This window comes from Carcharodon carcharias, chromosome 20 (genome assembly GCF_017639515.1).
Source record: "Carcharodon carcharias isolate sCarCar2 chromosome 20, sCarCar2.pri, whole genome shotgun sequence".
NCBI lineage: Eukaryota > Metazoa > Chordata > Chondrichthyes > Lamniformes > Lamnidae > Carcharodon > Carcharodon carcharias.
Window position 1 is genome coordinate 62,452,103 of NC_054486.1, and position 17,297 is coordinate 62,469,399.

General features: G+C 38.1%; 1 protein-coding gene across 9 annotated transcripts in view; it reads right to left on the bottom strand.

Moving 5' to 3' along the window:
• The window catches only part of ktn1 (kinectin 1), a 116,212-nt gene that overhangs the window by 13,612 nt on the left and 85,303 nt on the right, over positions 1 to 17,297 (bottom strand). For 7 of the 9 annotated variants that reach the window (XM_041213857.1, XM_041213854.1, XM_041213856.1 and 4 more), the window contains 9 exons: positions 16,688 to 16,765; positions 14,598 to 14,687; positions 14,412 to 14,504; positions 13,566 to 13,637; positions 11,535 to 11,618; positions 11,182 to 11,265; positions 9,878 to 9,961; positions 8,716 to 8,808; positions 7,707 to 7,841 (listed from right to left, as the gene is read on the bottom strand). In XM_041213857.1, the coding sequence (XP_041069791.1) occupies positions 7,707 to 7,841; positions 8,716 to 8,808; positions 9,878 to 9,961; positions 11,182 to 11,265; positions 11,535 to 11,618; positions 13,566 to 13,637; positions 14,412 to 14,504; positions 14,598 to 14,687; positions 16,688 to 16,765 (813 nt within the window). The remainder of the gene's footprint in view (positions 1 to 7,706; positions 7,842 to 8,715; positions 8,809 to 9,877; positions 9,962 to 11,181; positions 11,266 to 11,534; positions 11,619 to 13,565; positions 13,638 to 14,411; positions 14,505 to 14,597; positions 14,688 to 16,687; positions 16,766 to 17,297) is intronic. The other 2 variants (XM_041213859.1, XM_041213861.1) reach the window with 2 other exon arrangements.

The window sequence follows — 17,297 nt, forward strand, 5'->3', positions numbered from 1 at the left end:
TACAAAGATTACATAATTAAACAAAGGAAGGTTGTTAAATATTATATGACCCAAAAGTAGAGGCAATAGGAAGACATGAAAGATTTTTATATTCGGAATAGTTGAGTTAAAAGAGGTGTTTGAGAACAATGGAATCTAAGATGAAAGGGGAAAAGATATTTAAGAAAAGGTGCTTAGTTGAGTTGGGTTGGCTGTGTGAGGGGAGATGTCCTGAGACCAGCTCTGTGCTGAGGAAAAGGTGTGAAATCAGAAGCAACCATCCAGTTTTAAGCCAGAAAAGTCTGTTTCAGAAAGCACGTTGTTTGAATTTTTTGAATTTCCACAGCAGACTGGAAGAGTATGAGAAGTCATGTGGTATATCTTTTGCAAGAGTGACATCAGTTTTTGCCTTGGGTAATATTACTGGATTTTTTTATGGTTAAAAATCTAAGGGAGCTGTTGCTAAGTGCTTTACTTGTGTATTTCAAAACATTCCCAGAAACAATGTTTTAACTGTAACTCTAATCTTGTGTGGTTCATTTTTTTTTTCCTTCTTGTTATAATTTTAAAATCCTAAAACTGCTCCTGGGATTCTCTGCTTCTAGGTTCTTTCCTTCGTTTTCAAAATCCAAAAAAAAAGTCATGATCACTAAGACAAGTTTCCCTCTGGAATTTGGCTTGCTCAGCAAACAACAGTGGCTATGGGTGTAACAATTAATAGCTGAGGCCCAAGAACAGACATCATTGCACCCCAACTAATTACAACCTGCCAACCCAAAAATGACCGATTTATTCTTAATCCATGTTCAGTCCAAACTAATCTATTACCCATTTCATGAACCTAATCCTGTGCAACAACTTTGTGTGGCACCTTGCTGAATACCTTTTGCAAATTCAAATATACTCCATCCAACCAGTCTTCCTAATCTACCCTGCTAATTACAACCTCAAAAACTCGAATTGTGACACACTGCTTCCCTTTCATCGAACTATTGACTCTGCCTAATCATATGATTTTCTAAGTGCTTTATTAGCATGCACCTTATAACAGATTGCACCATTATCCCTACAATTGATGTCAGGCTGACTGGTCTATAAATTCCCTGTTTGACTAGCAGGATTATATTTGCTACTTTCATATCCATTGGGACCACAATTGAATCTATAGACTCCTGAATAATCAAAATCATATCCACTAACTCTGTCACCACCTCTTAAAATCCTCAGATGCAGGTCATCAGGTCCAGGAATTCTGTTTTTATAACAAAGTGCTGGAAAGATTCAGCAGATCTGGCAGCACCTGTGCAGAAAGAAACACGGCTAAATTTTCCAAGTCTGATATGACTCTTCTTTGGAAGATTTCCAGTTCCAAAGAGGAGTTATATTAATTTTGAAACCTTAACTCTGTTTCTCTCTCCACAGATGCTGCCAGACCTGCTGAATCTTTCCAGCACTTTGTTTTTATTTCAGATCTCCAGTATCAACAGTATTTTGCTTTTGTTCCAAGGAATTGGTGGCCTTTAAGCCTATTAATTTGTTTTGTTTACTCGATTAATGTAGTTCCTTACTCATTAGATCCTTAATTCTCCACTATTTCTGTTATGGTTTTTGTTTTTTTTACCATGACGACAGATAAAATATTTAACATCTCTGCCATTTCCTTATCACCCATTATAATTTCTTCTGTGTCTGCCTCTAACTGATTCACATTTACTTTTGTTAATCACTCCATTTTTACATTTTGTAGAAGCTCTTACAACTTTAACAATTATTTCTTGCTAATTTACTCATGGTTTTCCTGCTCTTATTAGGAAATATAGATAGCTTAAGTTATATTGGTATTTGTGGGTGCTAAACATTAAAGCGAAAACTCATTCCTAAGTTTGATTTGTATTTCTGCATCTGTGTGTTAAGAAAGGTCAAATGGAGTACTAGTTTCACTTTAAAAGGTACCTGCATTTCTAATGAGAGTTTACAACTGTAAGAGAAGTTAAGCAAACACAAGAGTAGAAAAACTGGGCTAGCATTAGGGGTCCAGAGCTGCAAGTTCCTCCCACAGACAAAAAGAAACAGCAGTTTGATTTGAAAGCTTTTGAGTTAGTTGGTTTTGAGGGCAGATGCAGCCTAGAAGGCTCAGATAACCAGTTCCAAGCTAAGGTTGACTGAAAGGAGCTGCCAGGAAGAGACTAAGCAAAGGGGACAGTTAGCCAATCCCAAACTAAAGAAGAAAGTTCCCAAAAATCCAGGAGAGTGGAAGGGGAGAAAGTCCCAAGACAACCTTCTAGTCAAAGCAAGACAGGAACCTGGAAAAGGTCCTGTTATGTGGAAGTGAAAATAAGGAGCAGAGAGAAAGGGTCCAAGCTTCAACCTTAAAAACAGATAAAAGCTTGTGAAAAGTCAGAAGGTCCAAAGAGACAACTGAAGGCCTGTAACTTTGTGCTACGGACATGTGAAGCAGTGGTGTCCTGTTGGCAGCAGAGTCAGTGAGAGTGCGTGGAAGAAAGCTTGAATGTGGTGACCCAAGGGAGAAGAACACCGGAAAAGAGTTCAAAAACCCTGGAGCTGAAACCTTGCAAGTGTCTGAGAGAAAGCATTGGTTTGGGAGAATATTCTAAAGCGAGTTCTTGGTGTGAAAGACAGAGTTCAGTGAGGCTGGTTAGCTCACAGTGGGACAAACATCTGGAGCTGGGTGGAGGATGGAGTTTAGGAGTGATACATAACATCTAACTGGGGTAGCATCTCCCACTTGGTTTCAGAGTGTGGTGTGCCTGATCACGACTCACCTAGTGGTTTACATGGACTTTGTAGTTACTGTGGGCATTAGTGTATAAGATAGCTTTTGTAACTTGTTTTATCCTTACAAATTTGTATTTATCAGTAAAGGTATAGTTGTGGGTGAAGGGGTATTCTAACATAGTTCATCATTTTGTGTTTAATAAATGTTTTTTGTTAAAACCTCATTAGCTGACTCCAGTGACTCTGTTCTTCAGCCACTCTCCACGTAGCCAAACAATCAAACAAAAATTTTAAAAAGTTAGAATCTATCAAGCTGGGTTCCACCCTGGGATCAGGCTTGTCCAGGGGAAGCCTCAGCTAGGGATCAAAACACTATCAATATCTTATAATTTCTAAACCCTTGTAATTTTGAGGCTTACTACTCTTCTTTGGCTATATTGGAGGCATCTTCTTTTAATCAAATGCTATCCTTAATTTCTCCAATTAGCCATTGTTGGACCACTTTTCCCATGGAGTATTTATTCCTCAAAAGATTACAAGTCTATTGAGAATTATTTCTTTAAATATTCACCATTGTTTATCTACCATCATGTCTTTTAATCTAATTTATCGATCTACCTTGGCCAACTTGCCCCTTATTTACATAATTTACTTTGTTAAAACTAAGACCCTAGTTTTGGACCAGCAACACTTTCAAACTTGATATGAAATACTGTATAATGACGCTTGCCCAGAAGATTGTTTGTGATAAAAAGGTAATTATTTAACCCTGTTTCATTACACAATACTAGATCTCAAAATAACCTGCCCCCCTAGTAGTTTGTAAATCAATATGTTGAGAAACTCTCTCGCATTGCATGAACCTGTCTGCCAAACTACTTATGCCAATTTGGTTTGTCCAGTTTATAGTATTTGATCTTTCTGTTCAATTAAACCATCTTTAGCCAAACGTAAATGTGTTTTCTGACTATTCAATTATAAATGTTGACTGAGTGAATTTATACATGTTGAGCCCTTTGAAGCAATGTTAGAAGATAACGGAACAAAATTTTACTGTTTGATACACAAATTAATTTAAGCTCACATTATTGACTCAGAGAAAAAAATAAGATAGGTGGTCATTCAGCCCTTCAAGCCTGCTCCACCATTCAGTACTGATCCTCCACTCAACGCCATACTCCCGCTCTTTCCCCATACCCCTCGACTCCTTTAGTGTCTAGAAATCTATTTCCTTTTCCAATATATTCAGTGACTTGGCCTCCATAATCTTCTGTGGTAGAGAATTCCACAGGTTCACCACCCTCCGAGGGAAGAAGTTTCTCCTCATCTCAGTCTTAAATGGCTTACCCCATATCCTGAGATTGTGACCCCTTGTTCTAGAATCCCAGCCAGAGAAAACATGATAAAAACAAAAAACTGCGGATGCTGGAAATCCAGAACAAAAACAGAATTACCTGGAAAAACTCAGCAGGTCTGGCAGCATTGGCGGAGAAGAAAAGAGTTGACATTTCGAGTCCTCATGACCCTTCAGCAGAACATCATGCCTGCATCCAATCTGTCCAGCCCTGTCAGAATTTTATACGTTTCAATGAGACCCCCTCTCATTCTTCTAAACTCCAGTGTATACAGGCCTAGTTAATCCAATCTCTCTTCATACAATAATCCTGCCATCCCAGAAACCTTCATTGCATTCCCTCTATGGCAAGTACATCCTTTCTTAAGAGGCCAAAATTGCACACAATACTACAGGTGTAGTTTCAACAAGGCCCTGTGCAACTGCGGTAAGACATCCTTGCCTGTGCTCAAGTCCTCTTGCAATGAAGCCAACATACCATTTGCCTTCCTAATTGCTCACAGCACCTGCATGCTTGTTTTCAGTGACTGGCATACAAGAACACCGAGGTCCCTTTGTACATCAACATTTCCCAAAATCTCACCATTTAAATAAAACTCTGCCATTCTGTTTTTCCTACCCAAGTGGATAACTTCACACTTATTCACACTACACTGTATCTGCCATGTATTTGCTCGCTCACTCAACTTGTCTAAATCATCTTGAATTCTCTTAATATCCTCGTCACCACTCACATACCCACTAAGTTTCATGTCATCAGCAAACTTCCAAATGTTACATTTGGTTCCCTCATCCAAATCATTGATATATATTGTGAATATCTGGGGCCCAAACATAATCCCTATGGGATTATGCCACTCTAAAAAAGATCCATTTATTTCTACTTTATGTTTGGTCTGTTAGTCAATTCTCAATCCATGCCAATTTATTACCCTAGTCCCATGTGCTTTAATTTTGCACACTAACCTCGTGTGGGACTTTATCAAAAGCTTTCTGAAAAACCAAACACATCATATCCAGGGGTTCTCCCTTATCTATTCTGCTAGTTATGTCCTCAAAAAACTCCAGTAGGTTTGTGAAACATGATTTCCCTTTCATAAATCCATGTTGACTTGGTCTAATCCCGTTGGTATTTTCTAAGTGTCCTGTTATCTTATCCTTTATAATACTCGAGCATTTTCCCTACAACTGATGTTAGGCTAACCAATCTGTAATTCACTGATTTCTCTCTCCCTCCATTTTTAAATAGAGAGGTTACATTTGCCACCCTCCAACCTGCCAGGACTGTACCAGAAAATATAGAATTTTGGAAGATGACAACACATCCACTATTTCCACGGCCACTCCTTTTATGTCCTGGGATGTAGGTCATCAAGCTTTAATTTCTCCAGCACTGCTTTTTTTTTAGTACTATTAGTTTCTTTCAATTCCTTCTTCTCACAAGACCTTTGGCTCCCTAGCATATCTGGGAAGTTATTTGTTTTTTCCTCTGAAAGCACAGAACTAAAGTAGCTGTTTAATTGCTCTGTCATTTCCTTCTTCTCCATTATCAATTCTCCCATTTCGGACTGTAAGGGATCTACATTTGTCTTCACTAATACTATTCTTTTTACATACTTATTGAAACTTTTACGTTCCTTGCAAGTTACCCTCTTACTCCATCTTCCCCTCTTACTCCATCTTCCCCTCTTACTCCATCTTCCCCTCTTACTCCATCTTCCCCTCTTACTCCATCTTCCCCTCTTACTCCATCTTCCCCTCTTACTCCATCTTCCCCTCTTACTCCATCTCTTGATCCTCCTTTGCTGAATTCTAAGCTGCTCCCAATCCTTAAGTGTGCTACTTTTTCTAGCAACTTTATATGACTCCTCTTTGGATCTAATACTATCCTGAATTTCTTTTGTTAGCCATGGTTGGGCTGCTTTTCCTGTTGTATTTTTGCACCAAATAGGAAGTATAACGATGCATTCGTTCTTTAAACATTAGCCATTGCCTATCCACCGTCATGCTTTTTAATGAAGGTCCCCAATCTATCTCAGCCAACTCACTCCTCATACCTTCGTAGTTTCCTTTGTTTAGATTTAGGACCCTAGCTTCGGATTGGACTACTTCACATTCCATCCTAAAGAAGAATTCTATCATATTATGGTCACTGTTCCCTAAAGGACCTGCACAACAAGATTAACTAACCCCATCTCATTGCACAATACCAAATCTAGGATAGCCTGTGGCCTAGTTGGTTGCTCAACGTACTGGTCTAAAAAAAAAAAATAATAATCTCGTACATACTTCAGGGATTCATCTGCTACAGTATTACTACTAACTTGGTTTGCCCTGTCTATATGTAGATTAAAGTCACCCATGATTACTGTAGCACCCTTGTTACATGCATCTCTAATTTTCTGTTTAATGCCATCCCCTACCTTATCACTATTCTTTGGAGGCCTATAGACATTTCCCACTAATGTTTTATGCCCCTTACTGTCTCTTAGCTGTACCCAGACTAATTCTACATCTAGATTTTGAGCCAATATCCTCTCACTAATGCACTGATTTCATCCTTAACTAAAATGCCAACTGACCACCTTTTCCTTTTTTCCTGTCCTTCCTAAATATCGAATACCCTTAGATATTGAGTTCCCAGCCTCGGTAGCCCTGCAGCCATGTCTCCGTAATCACAATCATATCCCACTCATTTACATCTGTGTATATCTTATTGAGAATGCTCTGTGCATTCCGATACAGTGCCTTTAGGCTTGTATTTTTAGTGCTTTTACATTTTTTTTTGTACTATAGCCCTATTTGTTGCAATCCTTCGTTTCCTCTGCCTTCCACTTTTGCTTTCTGCTTTTCCTCCCCGACAGTACGAGCAAATACCCCTGCGAGGATATTGGTCCTGATCCTGCTGGGGTGCAACCCGTCCAGCTCCAGTACAGGTCCCATCTTTCCCAGAATTAGTCCAAATGCCTCAGGAATCTAAATCACTCAATGCTAGACCATCTCTCCAGCTACACATTCATCTGCTCTATTCTCCTATTCCTGATCTCACTAGCACATGACACTGGAAGTAATCCTGAGATTACCACCTTTGAGGTCCTGCTTCTTAATTTATTTCCGAGCTCCCTATATTCTGCTTTCAGGACCTCACCCTCTTTTACTTATGTCATTGGTAGCATTACGGACCAGTTCTCGGCTGTTCACCTTCTTCCTTCAGAATGTCCTGCAGCCACTCTGACATCCTTGACCCTAGCACCAGGGAGGCAACATATCATCTTGGTGTCACGTCTGCAGCCAAAGAAACGCCTCTGTTCACCTTACATAGAATCACCCATTACAATTGCTCTCTCTTTTTTTCCCTCCCTCCATGCAGCTGAGCCACTTGTGGTGCCACAGACTTGGCTCTTGCTGCATTCCCCTGAGAAACCTTAGACTTGGCATTTCTTCAAGTACAGATGCACTGAATATTTTTTCTGCCCTCTTATCCTCCATGTCATTGAGGCACCCAAAGTTAAAGGAAACTATCTTGGCTCCTCCTTGGTATGCTAAAAAATAATAATTGAGGAGAAAAAAGGCCATCAAGTTGGCGGGCTTGAAAACCAAGTCAGAAAATGTAAGGAATTCAATATTTATATTGTACCTGTTGCTCAAGCTGCAAAGTAACATGTTGAGAGTTTTCCCTTCCTTTTGAGAGCTGAAGAATCAGAGTTTTTAGTAGTTGTTGCAGTTGAATTATATTCTGATCGAGATCCACAGATGTTTTCTTAGTATCTATCTGTTCCAGTAAAAAGTTATAATTAGCAAAGAGTTATTAAACTATGAGTACACAATAGGTTCATTTCCAGTCAAATATTCCTGGTTATTCTGATATTCAAGATCTATAACAGTACAAAAGAAAGCCCACATTCTAGCAAGGTAACATGGGCTGGATACTAACACAACGAGTGAAACTCAGTTGTATAAACTCAAAAGTTAACTATTATTGTTACACAAAATTTATCATCATAGTTACTGTTAATTACAAACAGAAATTTTTCCTGCCCTTTTACCACCAAATGGCCTCCACCAAATGGAATGTAACAATTCTGGTTTTGTGATTACTATTAGGAAAAAAACCAAAATGTCCACTTACTTATAAAACACTTAAAAAGATCAGACCCAAATAAGACAGTTCAGCAGAAACTAATAATTGTTCAATTAACACCAACACTATGCTTTTTTGGTACAATATAATTGTTACAAATATATTTTCTGCATAGGATACTAAACAGATACTTTAAATGATCAATAGTTAATTTAGTTAACTCTGAATACGACTGCTTTCTAAGAATTAAACAATACTGATGTCAACTAAGAAATGAGGCCAGGGAAGTTACCGCTGACAAACACAGCTTCGTTATCCATAAAAGCAAACAATGAAATGCCAGCAGCAAAGATCAGCCATAGGAAAATCTTGATGTGAAGTATAAGCAACAAAACTTTCACAAGGCATGAGCTTAACTCGAATTCAGTTCTGAGGAGGATCAACTTGGCTAGTCACCTGTTAGCTTTACCAACGGTACTGACCTAAAAACAAAACTGCACCACTGTCTTTTATGCCATTCATCTGGTATGTTAAGCAAGTGTCATTTTGTTTTAATCATACATACCTTCACTTCTGAAATGTCACTATTATCTATGGCATTGCCATCTCTTCGGGTTCTTGCTATTTCTGCCTGAATAACTTTCAGTGATTCGTCAGCCTGTGAAATAGAACTTCTAAAACTTTAATAAAAGAAAGCTCTGAACATTTTTCTTTTTTTTTAAACCAATGTTAAAAAGGAAGAGGTGTTAGTACAGAATGTGAATAAGATTAGCCTGTTCAGTTACACATGTCATGTTTTCAGTCCACCAGAGTTCTGAAAGACTTGAATTGTTGGGAAAATTTCTGCTACAGCGCATCTGCAGTGAGATATAGAAAACAGAAGTGCTCTAATAAATCATCCCTCCTGCTTTGTCACTTCAAGTTGTGTTAATAAATGCTCTCTATGTAGAATTTATAGCAGAAACAGGTCATTTAGCCCAATTGGTCTGGCCAGTGTACATACCTCAGACAAGCCTGCTCCCACTCTACTTCATCCAACTCTTATTTGTATGTCCATCTCTTCCTTTCTTCCTCGTGTACTTATTCAGGTGCCTCTTAAAGGGATCTATGCTATTTACCTCAACTACTCATATCCTGAGAGCAAGTAACATTCTAATCCCAAGAGGTTTCACCTGAATTCTTTACTGGATTTACTATTTATTGCCACCGGTTTTGGCTCTCCCACAAACCATCTTTACATCTACCTTGGAAAGCCCTTTCATAATTTTTAATGACGTCAATTAGATCACCCATCTCTCGAGAAGAGCACAAAGCATGATCAGTCTTTTCTAATAGTTATCTCAGTTTTAGTACCATCCTCCTAAATCTGTTTTGCACCATCGCCAGTGTTTCTATGACTTTTTTTGTAATATGGAGACCAGAGCTAAACTCATTTGGCCTAAACAAGGTTTTACACAAGTTTAACAATTTCCCTGTTTTTCCAATCTATCCCTCTAGAAACAAGCCATGGTGATGGTGCTTTGTTTGTATATTTTCTCTTATTTAAATGTTACTTCAGTTGCATCAAAGATCACAGTTTAGGAACATATGATAAAACTGCAGACTAAATAGAAAAAAAATAAACATTTGGGTAGGCTCAAGAAAAATGCTTATAATTTGAAGTATGCGGGAGGAGGTTTGTCTTAATTACATACAATATATTTGATGCAGCAAATACAGTATTTTACCTTAAACAGATTGGAAACCACATTCTGTGCCTCATTCTGTTCAGTCTTCAGTTTCACTAATGTTTCAGCTAACTGAGTTTTAAGCTGTAAATAAAAACAAGACAAATTTAATTTGGCTAATTTGTTTCAGTTTCTGACAATTTTCTCCCTTTTCCTGCCTGAAGGCATTGACCCCTTGCTGAAGGAAGGTCTCTGGGTGCCCAGCAACATTCAGTACTTCAGGTGACCATTCTTCTTGTGTGACCCTAGACAGCAATTGCCAGTTTATTGAGGCTAGGGGAAAACATCAAAACAAACCTAGTTTGCTCCTCATGCTGTTCCACTTGTGTACTTCAAACAGAAGTTCCTAAAAAGCAGAAGTAATGGAAACCTTGTCTAATTTTCCCCACAGTAACTCAAGAAAAACTAAACAGATATACTATTATCCACCCCCAATAGATTTGGAGATCAAAATCAGACAGACTCCCTTCCTAACACCACTGTCGGTGTATCTACACCACAGACTGCAGCAGCTCACTACTGCCTTTTCGTGGACAGAGATGTGCAATAAATGCTGGCTTAGCCAGCAATGCCCACTTCCCATGAACAAATAAAAAATAGGTTAGTAAGATAATTGAAATTGGGGCCTTTCTGCTGTGTATGACTCCAACTACAGCTTTTAAAAAGCAAAGCCACAACGGGGAGCAAGCTTAAGGAGGCATCCAAGAGAAGCAGTTATGTTATGCTTAATCAATTACAGAAGCCTATTGAATTTATTAACGCCACATTTAGCAAAATATTTTTTTTTTTAAAAAAAACAGCATTAATTAATGCTAATTGCGCAATTCTTAAATTCTAGTCATACTTCAGAATGAATTGTTGAACCCGAGAGCAATGCAACTTCATTTCTGTCCAGGCTTAATAATCCTTTAAATTGATTGCTAAATTCTACTTTACTTTGAAGTTCACTCAATTATCTTCTCCATACCAAAACAAAAACTTTAATTTTGCTTAAACTGACGTTGTATTACATCTTGATTATATTAAATGCATTAATTTGAGAGAAAATTAGAGGTGTTAAGTGATGTGAAGCTTGCTTCCATTAAAAAAAAAGTTTACACAGATGTCACAGGTTAATGTCTTGAAGCCTCATGAATTATAATACAAATTTATTCTAGAAGTTAGAAACGGTGAAAACACATTGGTCATTGATGTATTAATTGAGGCAAGTTAGTACAGGACACACTGCACACTATTGGCTGCTATAAAATTTAATAAGCGTCTTTTGGAAAAAGTACGAACAACAGTTGCAAGGAATTTCTTACCAAATTTAGTTCTTCATTCTGCTTTATTGCTTCAGCACAAGAATCATCAAGTTTTTTCTGTAATTCAGTCAACAGAACTTTAAGCTGAAATGAAGTTTAAAATCCAATTTAAACTGTTCTTGGTACTGTTACGCAAGTGTTTAAATTAGGCTAATAAATTGTTGAAGGCTTAAGACTTCCTGATTGTTGTGTGTTGGAAGTAACTTCTGAACAAAACCTTTTCTGAAAATCTAAGGCCACCACTCATTTGGTTTGGTTTACTTTCCACAACTGCAACCCATAATTTTAAAGGATTGTTGCAAAGTTGTGAAAAATGTCAGAACTCTAAGATAGCCAATTAAAATAAGACATACTTCTCTGACTTCAGTTACACAAGTGGCTCTTTCCGATTCCACCTTTTCCAACTCAGATGCAAGATGAGTGCTTCGTTTTCTAAGCTGCAAAAAGTAAATTAAATTGGTTTCAGTAAGGACAGCATGCATTTTAGGAATGTTTACTTACAGCAGGAGTGCAGAGTGGTCAATACCACATAACTTTTGTGGTAGTTCAGTTTACTGCAAAATAGGTTTTTAATTACAAAAGGTATAATTGTCTTGAAAACCATATGTTAAACAAAGAACTGAGAACTAATGTTGAGGGCAAACTGCCTGAGCCCGACTGAAGCTAATGGGCAAGGAATCAAATTATTTCAGGTCATTGAAATCAGGAACCTTCAGATGATGATACATCTGAATAGCACAGGATGAGGCCTTTCAGTCCATCAAATTCATGTCAGCTCTCTGTTGGAGAATCCAGTCAGTCTCATTCCCCTTGTCTAGCCCTGTAGCTCAACAAAAATCCAAACAAAAAAATACAGCAACCAGAATAGGAAATTTATCCCAATCCTTTTGTATTGATCATGAGTGCATTTATCTGCCTATCCATTTACATTCCTCAATCCTCCCTCAAACTCATTTAGGCTCAGCTTCACAAGAGCACAAATTCTTCATCGGGCTTGATGTTTAAGTCAGCCTCAAATGTTGCACCAAAGTTTTGTGACAGAGATCAATATATACATCTCACCATACAATGCCATTTTGTTACCTAGTCCACTGGACACATGGTACAACTACATTTTTAGTTGCTCTGTTCATCATTGCTTTGACTACAGGATTCTGGCAGAGTTTGAGTTTATTGTTCAAACTCCAAGCACTCATTGTATTTTGCCAAGCTCTCTTTTAACCACTGCATAATTTCTAAATTAAAGAGCAACTCAATGTTTCTGCTACTCAGTTCATTTAATACAGACCCAATGAGTTCTACAAAAACTTCTATTTTGAAAGTACATTAGTCTCTTCCATCAACATACTCTCCACAATTTCCTCCGTCTTCCTTCTGAATCTCCATCTTTTTCTACCACCTTTTATTTCTCCCCTGATAAAATGCCCCAGTAACTCTTTCCTCAATCTACTACTGTCTTTTTGTATTCCTACTCTTCAGCCACTGTCCTAAGCTTAGGTTCACAATTCTAGGTTTGGATTCCCACTTCAGTAAAGTCACAACCATACTCTGTGCTCTGCCATCATTCACCAAAAGAAAAATCATCACTGCCTCCTTAAAAGTAGAAAACCCAACTGCCTTATCCCTCTTATTGACCTTCCCATCCGATATACCCATTGGGCTATACTTTATACCAACTACCCAGCCCATGCCGCTGCAGTGACAGTGGGGCTATTACCAAACCATACCTTGGTCTCTTTCTTTATTGCTCTCTGACCTGCTCTGAGAGCACCTAACTTACCTCCACAACTCTTCTTTAAAACCCTCATTTCCTACCACCAACTTTCAAACCATATTCTCAAATTTCCGATATCCTATATCCTTTCCTGTGTCAGCAATGGGCAACTTCTACCTAGTGATGTCAATTTCCGATTAAACTGACTTCTCTCCTGCAGATTTTACTGCCTTCTGCCCTCCCTCATCCTCTCCCTCCGTAAGGTTTCTTATCCATATTCATGGCCATCCCTTTGACTTTGCCTTCTGACACTGCCTCGCTATGTACATCCGATCCTAGAAAAAACTATTTGACCCCTACATTGTATCCCTCATCTACATCCCTCTAACCCCAATTCTTTCTGAACCTGCCCCTAGAATAAAATCCCCTCAAAAATCATTTAGTTATGTTTACAAACTCAACCGTCTGTCATATGTATGCGATTGACATACTGCTGCAGTCATCAATTTCCTCAACCACGCCCTCACCTCCATCTTTGATGACCTTGTCCCCTGTAAAACCCCGATTCTCTCGGTACCTTATAAGGCCCAGAAGATGATACCTCCACATACAAGAATTCAATGTGGACAACAGCTTTTGTTTCTTATGCATACAATAGCAATTCACCTACACTTTCAGCTTCTGTGCTTTCACGTTTCACCCTTTCCAATTCTTGTTCCAGCGTGCGAGCTGATGACTGCATCTGGAATGTAATATACAGAACATTAAAAACTATGAGGGGAAACACATATTTCTAAAGAATGTGTTCAGTGCTCTTTTACTTGCATAATTGAAAGACAAATTTCGTGTACAGGTAAATAAGAGCACAATCCTCAGCATTGTTTTGTTTTCCAGATTCTCTTGTGGGTTCCTGAAATCTATCCCAATGATTTTCATTGAGTCCTAGTAAAAATTAAACAACTAGTATGTTTACAGCAAAATAACACTGGTCATTAGGTAATCTTATCCATTCTGGTCCTGCTTCCTGAACTGCTTGCATTGTTCTGGCAGAGATGCAGGGACATTTGCAGATCCACTTAGTCCTGTTGGGAAAAACTTACTTTCCTTCTAGGCTTCTCTTTCCCCTCCAAAAAAAAAATCCCAGATTTTGAAACAAGGAATTAACATGTCCATATGCTATGTATGGGTAGAAGAAATATGGATATTAAAATTTAAGACAGGCTGCAGTACTTAAAAAGGCTTTCAACAATAGATGGGGAAAAGCACCAAAGTTTTATTGAAAGGGACTACTCTATTTAGTTGAAATGGAGAAAATTACATGGTACAGCCTGACAATTTGCATTCACTTTCTTGGCTATAGTGCTTTCCTATTCCTATGAGCAGCACATGAAGACTGACCTACTATTAATTGTGTACTACAGGCTTAACCCAAGGATCAGTGTGTAAAGTAACTCAAAACATTTTACCCAATTTATTAATTCTTCTCTCCAGTGAGAGAATTGCATAAACTGGCTACCTGCATCAATGCCTGCTGGGATTCTTCTAGTTTCAATTTCCATTTGCCTTCCTCCTCTTCAACACTGCTTTGCAATCTCTGTAAAATTCCTTCCTGTGGGTAATACCATTAGGAATGTTATTTTTGGGGGAAAAAAAACATCCAGGACCAAACTCTGCTGGGGGAAAAAAACTAAGTAAAACTTACTGTTTCGGCAAGTACTGTCTTGTACTTTTCACACTCTAACTGCAACATTGCATGCATTTCCTCACCATCTTTTTCTTTGTGTTCCATGACCTAGATTTTGAAGACAACCAAATAACAGCAATAATTTACATTTTACATACACCTTTAAACAGAAATATTTTAAGGTGCTTCAAATAGATGTGAGGAAAGACAGATACCGAGCAAGAGGAGGAGAAATTAGGAGGGGGTGGTGGTGGGGGGGGGACCAAAAGCTTGATCTAAAATGTGGGTTTTAAAAAGGGTATTGAAAAGGTGAGCAGAGAGGGGTGTTTAGGGAGGAATTTCCCCAAGAGTGGACCTGAATAACTTTTTAACCTGTTGAAAGTATAGGTAAAAATTAAAAGGGAAAGGCACAAAATGACACACTTAGGGTTGTGGGGTTTTTAAGTCAGTGCATGGAGTACAGATCTAATGATGAAATATAATGGCTTCAGTCTTCCCAATTTTTAGCTGATGAAATTAAGAATTATCCAAGTTTGAATGTTGAATAAACAGACCATCAGCAGAAGGGTTAAGAAAGGAGATGCCCAATGTCTGCAGGTGCCACCATGAAGCAACATGGAAAAAAGAGGAAGGGGGCAAGGATGGAGCACTGTAAGGCTCCAAAGGTAATGGTGGCAAGTGGAAAGAGAAGCTATTGCTTACTTAATTCTCTAGCTACAATTCAATAGTTAAGAGTGAAACCAAGCAAGGGAGTACCTGTCTTGTATCAAGGAGCTGGTTAATGAAGGGATGACAGTGGAGAAGGATTGTGGGGTTAACTCCGTCTAATGTTGCAAAGGAGTCAAAACTGGGATAACACATCATGAAAATTTAACTAAATTCTGGCAGTAAATGTCATCAGACTTCCCAACACCACAGAGCACTATGGCAGATGAAATTTAATTTGTAACACTACCAATTTTCTCTATAAAACACACATTCTTATTTCTACCATCTTTTGTGATAAGGCTAGGGTGGAATACATACTTCATTTTCACCTAGCAGAAATCAATAAAATATATGTAGCAACCCACTAGGCATTAAGCTAGTAGTTTGTGTTCACATATTTGAAAATACGTCCACTTCAGCTTTAATTTTTTGTTGCACTCAAGGTAACTTTGTTATGCCAGAGCCAGCCACTGCCTGAAATGTGCCTTGGCTCTAACTTCAGTGCAATGCCCATTACAATACATCAGCTTGGCTCAATTGGCAGCATTATGATCTGAGCCAAAAGATTTCACCACTCCAAGACTTAAGGAAATGCACTGTCTCAGGTGCCAGTCTTTGAAAGAGTGTGTTCCAGTTTGCTTGTTCTGCTAGTTCAGATGCTGTCAAGATCTCATGGCATTATTCGAAAAAAGGCAGGTAATTTTCCCATGTCTTGATAGCATGCCATTTGGCACATTTGGGTTGTTAAAGGTATAAGGGAACTAAACAGTTCCTAATCACACCAGCAAAGTTTCATTATGTTATAGTGACCCAAATGAATTCTCATTCTAGTTGAAAGATAAATAACCTCACTGAACTACTGATCAAGTTCCTTTCTGTTCATAGCTTTTAAGAAATGTATAATCAGTCAGGGAGCTTCATTAATGCAACTAGCATTTTACTGGCTTGTCAGTTAGCACTTGCTGAATAGGAGAAGGGGCTATTCTCCACAAGCCTCATAACTGTCCCCCATTTCTACCAGATGTAATTTTGCTGCATCAGATCACTATATTGCTTACTTGAAAGGTATTTGACAGTGCTCCACAGAAGCAGTCAGGCTAACAATTTAAAAATGCTTGAGAAATTAAACTAATTCCAAATGCCAGTGAATGAATTTGCACAGTTCTCATATACCCCTTTAACAAATATCCAGGTAACACAATAGTTCCATCATTCAAGTTCATATTTTCTACACAAATTTTGCCATGACCTTTACCACACAGTTCAAATTTCTAACTCAACTGCTGGCCAGAAAACTTGAGGGGTAATGTGAAGAAAGAAAATCAACCAAATTAATGAAAAGCATATTTTGCTATAATACAACAGCCTTTCCCAGAATAATTTAAAAAAAATATACAAACCTTTGTTTGTTCTGCTAGCAATGAAGACAAAGTTTTTTGTGCTGCAATCTCAAACTCCTGCAACCACTCTGAATATTCCTATAAACATAAAGAACAGCTGCTTTTCATATTGGGGAGAAAGTAATTTTTCTGCTTCACAAAGCACAAATCAGAATTCATGCTGAAGTTGAAGACACTCAGTTTTTCTATTTATAAACTTTACTTCACAAGGCTGACTAGTTTTGAGTACGGTCTTGAATTTGCCTTAACATAGAAACTTTTATTTAGTTGCATTCTAAATCAAGACAGGAAACAAATAATGGTGCTTAAAAATTACCAATGTTTCAAGGCAAAACAGTATTTCTTTACAACTCATTGAAGAACATACAAAGTACTATGTCAGAACCAAAATGTCCTAAAGAAGCTCAAAAAAGAGAAATACAAAACAAAAACAAAAAAAAAATCACAAACCACCAAAATACTATTTAAGTCAAATTATTTTTGCTCATTTGGCAAAAGCTGCATTTGCTGCCAACACCATACATAAGCAGTTCAAGTGTGTTACACCATGAGGCCACTGCAAGCAACATAGATGACAGACGCCAGGACCAAAGATGGCGCTGCTCAAATC